This window comes from Sarcophilus harrisii, chromosome 2 (genome assembly GCF_902635505.1).
Source record: "Sarcophilus harrisii chromosome 2, mSarHar1.11, whole genome shotgun sequence".
Lineage (NCBI taxonomy): Eukaryota > Metazoa > Chordata > Mammalia > Dasyuromorphia > Dasyuridae > Sarcophilus > Sarcophilus harrisii.
Genome location: NC_045427.1, coordinates 634,757,518 through 634,767,445, shown reverse-complemented (window position 1 = coordinate 634,767,445; position 9,928 = coordinate 634,757,518). Strand labels below are relative to the sequence as shown.

General features: G+C 37.5%; 1 protein-coding gene across 1 annotated transcript in view; it reads right to left on the bottom strand.

The window, feature by feature from the left end:
* The window catches only part of DNAJC12 (DnaJ heat shock protein family (Hsp40) member C12), a 30,629-nt gene extending 21,731 nt beyond the window's left edge, over positions 1-8,898 (bottom strand). Inside the window, exons 1-2 of the mRNA XM_003755029.4 lie at positions 8,631-8,898; positions 4,841-4,919 (exon numbers count right to left, since the gene is read on the bottom strand). Of these exons, the coding sequence (XP_003755077.1) occupies positions 4,841-4,919; positions 8,631-8,708 (157 nt within the window). The 5' untranslated portion in view covers positions 8,709-8,898. The remainder of the gene's footprint in view (positions 1-4,840; positions 4,920-8,630) is intronic.
* Positions 8,899-9,928: the final 1,030 nt, after the last annotated feature.

The window sequence follows — 9,928 nt, the reverse complement described above, 5'->3', positions numbered from 1 at the left end:
TAAAAAATTAAATTAATAATAAATAAGATGGCCAGTCTCTATAATGTAATGATTAAAGAACTGGATTTAGAGCCAGACAACCTGGATTCAAGCCTTTTCTAAGACTTTGGGTAAATCATTTCTCATCATCTAGAAAATGAGTCTTGAGCTGGATGGTCTCCGAGGTCCCTTTTAGTTCTAATTTCTAATAAGTTCAAGTAGGGGAATCCTTTCTCTTCTATGGGTCTCAGCTTCTCCCCTGTAAGATAAGGATTTGACCCCTATGGGGGTCCAAGTTACAGCCTCCTGGAACCTCAGAGTTGGTTCTATATGACAAGGTCTAAGGTACGGAATCACTTCCATTGAAGTCACCTCCTTAATTTAATACCATAAAAGAAGATATGGACCTGGATATCCTTTCTCTTTAAACAATATTTATTCAATCTCAGGTTCAGAAATATTGCGTAAAGTCTGTCTCCATGGCAACTAGAAGTTACAAGGATCAGGCAAAATCCGTGACATTCTCTGATGGTTTCCAGAACTACGTAAATGCTACCAGAGGGCAAGTTGCATTAAAAAGAAAAAAAAAATCTGCTTTGTTTTGTTTTGAAAAACAAAGTGCTTCTCAAATATTTATACTTGCATTATTGTTTCTGTTCAAAGACATAAACCTAATTGTGAGTTGCTTAACTCCTCTGTCAGAAAGTAAATAGACTACTTCCCGGTAGTATTTGACTCCTATTTTGCTGATGGAAACACTCAATTATCACAAAGTAAAGGATATTATCTCGAACCTCCATCCCAACCACCTACTTTCCACCCATCCTGTTATTGCTTTTCCTGGATCTCTTGGGACCACACCCTGGGTAACAAAGTACTTTGGTAACTAAGTTCTAAAGGTACTTAGAACATGTTCTGACTGGTGAGTCCAACAATGAAAATACTCATGGTCCTCTGTAACTTGCTGACTCCAGACCCAAGATCTCCATATGCTTCTTATCATATCCAACCAGACATTCCTCTGGCGGCCTTGCCATTCACCCTGCTGCATCACCAACACCCTCCACTCTCGACCTCTTATTCTGTGATCAAAAACCAAGCCAAGCTTAACATTGCTTTGGGAAAGAAAGTGTCTGCTGAATTTTAAAGGACTCAGCTTCTGATATTTTGGAGCTGTGTGATCTTGGGCAAAGCCAGCCTGGACAGGAGTTACCCACTCTATATCAGGGAGTTGAGCTAAATGAGCTTGAGGGCCCTTTCCAACTCAGAATCTATTTTCCTATAATCTCTATGGCTCCTCATCCATCTCTCTAACTTCCCATACCAAAGCATTCTTCCCTAGCCAACTCTCCCTTCTATAGGTTGGGTCCTCCTACTATACATAAGCTTTTTGAAAGAAGAGTATGTGAATCTCTATAAACTGAGAAAGATCTTGGTAAATAAGAACAGGGATAAGATCTGAACTTGTGATTTCACTGGAATAAGGAATTCCTGTATAAGAAATTCCTCCACAAATACAGGGTGGTACCTTCTCTGCAATTTACAATCTTAGAGAGTTGCCTAGAGCAGAGTCACAGCTGGTATATATTAAAAGGGAGACGCAAACTCACATCTGGCTGGCTTTAATGTCAGCTCACCATCCAATAGGTCAACCTGCTTCTGTTATTCTTTATTCCTACTATTACCCAATATTTAATATTGGTAAAGAATATCTATAGACATTGGTAGCCACTAAATGGAAGCAGCTAGGTAGCTCAGTGGATAGAGCATTGGCTCTGAAGTCAGAAATCCTGAATTCAAGTCTGGTCTCAGATACTTACTGCTCCTGTGACTCCAGGCAAATCACTTCCTCTGTTTGCTTTAATCCACTGGAAAAGGAGATAGCAAACCACTTGAGTACCTTACCCAAGAAAGTCCCTCAGATAGCACTGACATTCTGTGGTGTGCAGGGTCAGCATGAATTGGACACAATTGAACAAGATTGGCAGACAGTAAGTGATTAATAAATGTTTCCATCATTTAAAACATGATATGGTACAAGGGGAAGATGATGTGGTTATGGCTGTTTGTCCTTCATGCTTAAAGGGGGCCTTGTCATCAGGGAGATGAAAAATTTGCATGAGAGATCTGTGCAAAACTGGAGATGGCCCTGGATGAAATGGGAGACCTGGTCTTTTAAGCTAACCTGATTCTAGTAGTCAAAGCACCACCTGAGAGCTCTGTCCTCATCTTTAATATAAAAGAGCTACATTTCTGGACTGAGAGGGGATGGACTCAAGATGCAGAAAAAGGCATATATTTTCAGCCCCAATCCCTGGGAGCATTTGTTTGTGCGCATCTAAGTATTTGATTTTTCTTTTTCTTTTCCTATATTTTTCTCTTTTTGCTCCATAAAAGGATGAGAGGGAAGAGGCAAAGGAGGCTAGTCAGTGTAGCAAAAAAAAAAAAGGGGGGGGGAGCATCTCACAGACAATACTAAAATGAAGCCAGATTTTAATAGTTTAACAACAGTCACCATCACCACCATCACCCACTTTCCTCTTGCACCTTGAATGAAAACATTTATTAATCACTTACTATCTGCCAATCTTGTTCAGTTGTGTCCAATTCATGCTGACCCTGCACACCACAGAATACTGTCGGTGGAATTTTTTTGGCTAAGGTACTAGAGTCGTTTTCTATCTCCTTCTCCAGGGGATTAAAGCAAACAGATTAAGTGATTTGCCTGGAGTCACAGGAGCAGTAAGTATCTAAGGCCAGACTTGAACTCAGGGCTTCCTGACTCCAGGACCAATACTCTATCCACTGAGCCACCCAGCTGCTTCCATCCATTGGATACCAACATCTATTGTCATTATTTACCAATACTAAATTGATTGATTAAATAGTCATGACCAATTTTCTCCTAGGGAACAGATAAAGAAACATGGTTCCTCTACTCCGCAGTCTACAGGAGAATGTTCCATACCCTCTCAAGTGAGGTCATTACATTAGCTGTTTTTTCATCTTTTGTCAAGGTGGAGTTCAACAGACATGAGAGAAAGGATCCAAAAATGACTGATATGAAAACAAAACATTTCAGAAAATCTAAAGCTCCTGATAGAATCCAGCAATATATATATCAATTTACTTCATACTCTCCAAAAAACAGCTATTTCCCTTTATTTCCTCTTCTAATTAGACCCACCCATCCTCAAATTCCATAAATTGTGATACATAAAAAATAATTTCTCTTTTAATTGTATTTTTCTTTGTATTCTTCCTTGATCACATAGTGACTGGTACATGAGGATAAGGACGGAACCTGAGATTTTATTGATATAGAAATTTCTAAATGAATACACAATTTTTACCAAGTCTTATCAACAAATGTTTATTAAGTGCCTACTATGTACCTGCAGAAGAGAAAGAAAGGAAAAAGAAAAGGGGAGAGGAAAAGAAAGGGGAAAGGAGGAGAGAAGGAAGGAAGGGAAGAGGGGAGAAAAGGATATGTCTACTAATTGTAAGGATTAAGCAAAGCCCTGAAAAATAAGAAACAGTGACCTTTTCTGTTATATATTTTTTCATGTCAACTAAATACTTAGGCTAGTCTTGGTACGCCTAAGTATTACCTAAGTATATAAATGCCTAGTAGCATTTGTCTCGCCATTTCTTTGGAAAATGCACCATGATCCTGAAGGACATCAATGCCCATTAAAGGCTCTACACCCTGTCCACGTATGATTAGTGGAATTATTTCCATTCATCAATCAATAAGAATTTATTAAGAACCTACTATGTGCCAGTGCCTATCACTATGACCCTGAGAAAATCACTTAACTTTTATCTACCTCCATTTCTCCAACTGAAAAATTGGGATAATAACAGCACCTTCTTCCCAGGTAGGATTGCTACTACTCTGGAGGTAATAATTGAAGCCACATTTGAACTCAGGTCTTCCTGACTCCAGGACCAGTGCTCTAATTACAAGGGGGCAAATAACATCAGATTTATAAAGTTCTTGGCACAGGGCCTGACACAGAGTATGAGCCTAATAAATGTTGGTTCCCTTTCTTGCTTGATCACACAGTGCCTGGTACATGGGGATAAGGACAGAACTTGAGATTTTATTAATATAGAAATTTTCAGATGAATAAACATTTTCTACCAAGTTTTATCAACAAATGTTTATTAAGTGCCACTATGTGCCAGCAGAAAAGAAAGAAAGGAAAAAGAAAGGGGAGAGGAAAAGGAAGGAGAAGGGAGGGGAGGGAAAGGGAAGAAAAGAGAAGGGAGAGCAGGAGAAAGGGAAAGGCAGAGGAAGAGAAAGGGTGAAATGTCTAATTATTGTAAGGATTAAGCAAAGCCCTGAAAAATAAATAAGAAAATGTACTTCCTTTTCTTCATTAGTGGGGTGGGAGCTTTGGATATAGTATAGAATGCTAAATATGGCCAAGTTTCTTAAGCTGTGGGTCACCTCCATATGGGGTTGTGTAATTGAATGTGGGAGTAATGAAATTATGATTTGTTGTCAGTAAATAGTTGATATTTAAATACATATTTTATACACTTATATATTGGGATCATATAAAATTTTCTCAGACTAAAAGGAGTTTCAAGTGGAAAAAGTTTAAGAAGCCCTGGAATATAGTATAAGACTCAATTAATGTGTTATTTTTGTGGAAATGCTTTTTTCTTTTTCTCTTTTTGAAAAATTCTTTGATACAAGGTATTACTCTCTTGGTAGGAGAAAGAAAAGGAATATATTTGAAAATAAATCAAGGCACAAATGAAAAATAGCAACATAAGCTTTTTAATTATTTTTTGTTAAAACAAAAAATGCTTACATTTTAAAAAATGTTTTATTAAAAAATAAACCTACCTGCTTGGGGGTCTTCAGGATTCTTATCAGGATGACATTCAAGAGCTCTGATCTTAAATTCTGACAGGATTTGGTCAACCTGAAAGAAAATTAATACTTCACTAAACAAGTAAGGTTAGTGAGGGAAAGCACTTGTATACCAACTTTTTCGCTTCTTCATTAAGACAAATCCTATTCTTGGAAGACAGCATGCATAAGAGAAAGATCATTGTACCTAGAGACAGGGGGAACCCTATCCTGCTTCTGAAGTCATTTAAACTTTCTGCTCCCTGCTTTCATAATTCTTTAAATGGTGAACAAGGTTGAAGAAACTTTCCATGGATGCCATAATAGAGTCTAATCTTTGACGTAAGCAAGAACCTGTCCTTTGAGAGATTATGTTGTCATAACCCTCTAGGAGTCTTTCAGTCTTGACTCCCAGACTGGAGGGAAGTAGAAGTCAGACCCACTGGGTTTGGGAACATCATGACTTGGGATGAACTTTCCCCAAGTTTCAATTTGCCTCTTTGTGGCTTCTGGCCATTGCTTCTCATCGGATCCTCTGAAACGAAGGGAGCCCAAACCTTCTGCCCCAGGACAGTTTTAATTTTAAAGTCAGTTATCATTTTCAAGTTTTCTCTTTTCCAGAATTATTAACTCCAGTTCATCAGACCCCTGTGTAACCCTTCCTCATGCTGAACAACCACCTCCAAAACTCACAATTTCATCCATGTCCTCCCTAACACAATACGCAATATGTAGCAAAGGTGATAAAAATAATACCTATGGTATCTACCCTATTTATTGTGATATTCATACAAGAATACATATGGCAAATGAAAATTATCAGCCTATCTCATTGGCTCCCAGAAAGAACCTCCCTTTAATGGACAAAGACCAGAAAGTCCTCTATCACTATGTGACTATTTAAATAACTTCCCTTTATATCCACTTACGTAAATGGTAAGTTTGCTTTGTATTTATTTTGTACGTATTCCAAATTATTTTGTATTGATTTATCTGCATCTTTTGCATCCTGCCCCATTCCTAACCAGAAAAACATAAGCTTCTTGAAGTCAGGGGCTTTCTTTCTGGTGTTTATTCAATGCAGTGACCAATGGGAGACTCACAGAGACACATGTGCATCATCATCATAGATTGCAGGTATTGTAGAACACATGTACACTTTCTGATTCAACTGAAACAATGCAGACTTATTTTGTTTGATAACAAGTATTGGTTACAAAAGAGAAGAGGGATTAACACTGAAACAAAAAAAAATCTAGGAAAAAAGAAGACTGTCATTTTTTCTAAAATACACAGTAGAGAGAAGAAGAAAATTCAGAAAGAGAATCAAAGAAGTGGGGCCTTGTTGGCTCTATATTAAATATATTATATGTATTTTTTAAACAACCTGAATACAATTGATTCATGGTTTCAGACCAAGCCACTTTTTCTAACTTTCTTTATATAGGAAAAGTTCCAATTTGTTGAGGATTTGCTAATTCATGATTTTTTAAAATGTAATAGAATTAAATTAAATCCATGCAAGCCTTCTAACAATATAGGTTCATCAGTCAAATAGAAAACAGAAGGTAGGAAGAAAAGAATGGGGGAGTGGAGGGGAGGAGACAGTTAGGTGGCAGCTGGGTGGTACAGTGGATACATCACCAGCCCTGAAGTCAGGAAGACCTGAGTTCAAATCTAGTCTCAGGCACTTAGCACTTCCTAACTGTGTGACCCTGGGCAAGTAACTTAACCCCAATTGTCTCAGCAAAAGAAAAAAAAATTGTGAGGAAGGGGTGACACAGTCATCTCTTAATATTGAAGAAAATTTTCTTATATGAATGAAATAATATGACTTATCAGTCAAAAGGATCGACAACAAGCCCATGAGTGATACTTTGGCTCTCTCTGAGCCTCCAGGGACTGTTTCACTTTAGGTACTTATCACACTGCTTTTCCTCTAGTAGGTGCTCAGTAATTAAATGTTCAGTTTTTTGTAACACAGGGTTAGTGAGGTAGAGCTATATGCAGTATAAATAAAGGCCATGACTTACATTTAAATTCATATTTAAATAACATATGCCATATAGACCTTATCTCTTCTGATAATCACCACAAAACAAACTTGGAGGTAGAAGTGATGGTGAGCCCCATTTTAACAGAAATTTTACAGGTTATGAAGCCTAAGTAGGCAAGGGTCAAAGATGGGGTTTGAACCTTAATTTTCTTGACTCCAAGTCCAAACCTCAATCCACTAGACTTGTGCTGCCTAAATGAACTTGAATATTGTTTTCTGTCAATAAAATGGAATATTTTTAATGAAATGGTTTAACATTGTCTATAAAGAAAATAGATTGTAAATCACTTTTGGGTTATGGGGGGTGTTTTAGAGGAGGGGAGGGAGAAAGGACCCAGATCTATGATTTTCTTGGTATAGGGAGCTCCTAAGAAAGAAATTCCTACATGGCTACTTGCTCTGCAAATACTTAAACTTAAAAAGTTTCCTGGAGGCCATAAAAGATTGTGTAATATGTGAAACTATGGCAGAAACAGAAGTTGAAGGCAGGCCTTTCTAGTTGTGTGACCAGCATCATTCTACCCCAATATTCTTCTCCTCAAAAGAGAATTACACTAATAAAAGAAATGCTCATTGGTTGGTTACACTTTATGATAATTAAGAGAACAAGTAGCAAATAGGAAGACTGAGGGGGAAAAGGAAATAGAATTGTCTCCTTTCTTTGTAGGTTAAAAAATTAATATGTCTTTAAGAGTACACACCAACAATTCAGAGCTGAAAATCACCTCACAGTTCATATTGTTCAATCCCACCATTTTATAGATAGGGAAACCAAAGGCCAGAGGTCATCTGGTCCAAACCCCATCTTTTATAGATGAACAAAACATTAGTAACAGAAAAATTGGATATCTGCTTTGGTAGAGGAAGTTTCCTCAAAAGAAGTATACCAATGAAGGTACACGCCCTGTCCTGTCCCATCCCAGTATATTTTTTTAATCAATCTTACATATATTATTATATCCAACCAAAAAGCATTTATCAAGCACTTACTATAAGCCAAGCTTTGTACTACGTGCTGGGGAAACAGATAAAAAGCAAAAGTGGGGAGGATGTCTCTGCTCTCAAGTAGCTTATATTCTAATAGAAGAGACAATTCTCATGCAAATAACTGTGTACATACAAGATATAGATAGTGTGAAAGAAAGGTAACCTCAAAAGGAACTAGAATCTCAGATCTCTGCATCGAGTACACATTAAAATGGAGCCTAAAAATCAAAGAGTACTAGAAAAATATCAAACTAATAGTGGCTTATGTCTGTGTACACGTTTATTAAGTTAGAAAACTTGTGAGGAAAAATCAGAACCTGTTCTGGGGGCTTTTCTTTAATATGGGTGTGTATAAGTATCTAATCTTTTTGTTTTAAATGTAATCTTTTGTTTTTAAATCATCATCACTTCCAAAGCCCGCTACTAAGTAAAAAACCATTTCAAAGGCAACTAAGTATAGGTGCACCTTAACGCACAGGTGTATATATGATTCTAGAAGCTCTCATACAGCAAACAGGACATTGAAGTTAAGAAAACATATTAAAAGTCTCCTCTTTCATAAAAGATTTTATGAACATAATGGGCTTTCTAAGCACCATTGCAAAATTAAAAGCTCAGAACTTTGAGCCAAAAAGGCTCTTTGGGATCTCTAATTCTAGACTAAGAAAGGAGGTTAGGGATGATCTAGTCCCACCTCCTTCAGTTCCCAGAGGAGGAAATTAACAATCTTAATTCTCTTACCGTAGAAAGCTCATCGCATCCCAGTAACTCATAGTAATCTTCAATATCCTCCATCCTAGAGTTCAGTATTGCATCCATTCTGTACTATCGAGACTAACTCCAGCAGCCAACAAACAAAAAACATGCAGCCTAAGAGAAATAGGAAGCTTTCCTCCAATCTCTACAGCCCTGGCTCCAAGCAGCAGCCACCAGTTTTAAGGTGCTCAGAAGTTAATGAGCACAAATGTCATAGGAGACTCTTGGCAGCTCTCCCTTTCATTGGCTGTTTGCATAAGAGAAGGAAATGGGTTCCTGATGGCTGCCCGGGATCTTTGGGATTTGTAGTTCTTGGGCAAAGGATTCTTAATCTATCTGTGTCATAAATCCCTTTGGCAATCTGGAGAAGTTTATAGAGCCTATCTTAAAATAATGTTTTTAATTGAATAAGATAAAGCAAAGTCCTTAAAATAATGTTCTTAAATGAATAAGATAAAACAAATAGGCTTACAAAGGAGGCCAAATTTATTGAAATATAGCTATTTTTAAAAGTTCATAGACCCAAGATTAAGAATCCCTGAATTTTAAAGGCAAATTAGATTTGTTGATTAGTCCAATGCCTTCATGTGGGTGAAGGGAAAGGGGAAGGATGGCAGCAGGAGGGAAGGAGGAAAATAAAATCTAAGGACAAGAAAGTTAAAGTGCATTCATTACCCAGTGTCATACATGTGGTAAGTGGTAGGAATGGGATTTGAACTTGGGTCCTGATCCTGAAGCCCGCATCCTTTTCACCATGTCTCACTCTTTGGAACTTTGTTTTTTGTTATTACCTCGTTTTTAAACCAACCTGTGTTTTCATTAGTGTCAAGAACTTCCAATAAGATAGTTCAGTTTGGCAAGTGTGAGGTCATCCCAAACCCCAGGGATGCAGTCATGAGTAGCATCACTGACTGAGTCTTAGAACCTAAAAGATACTTCATCATCACCTAAGCATGGGTTTTCCTTAAGGCTATATCTTATGGAGAGAGCCACCTGCAACCAGAGAGAGGGCTGTGGGAATTGAATGTGGATCACAACATAGCACTTTCACTTTTTTGTTGTTGTTTGCTTGCATTTTGTTTTCTTTCTCATTTTTTTGCTTTTTGATCTAATTTTTCTTGTGCATCATGGTAATTGTAGAACTATGTCTAGAAGAATTGCACATGTTTAACATATATTAGATTACTTGCCATCTGGGGGAGGGGTGGAGAGAAGGGAGGGAGAAAAAACATTTGGAACACAAAGTTTTGCAAGGGTCTATCTTATGTATTTTGAAAAATAAA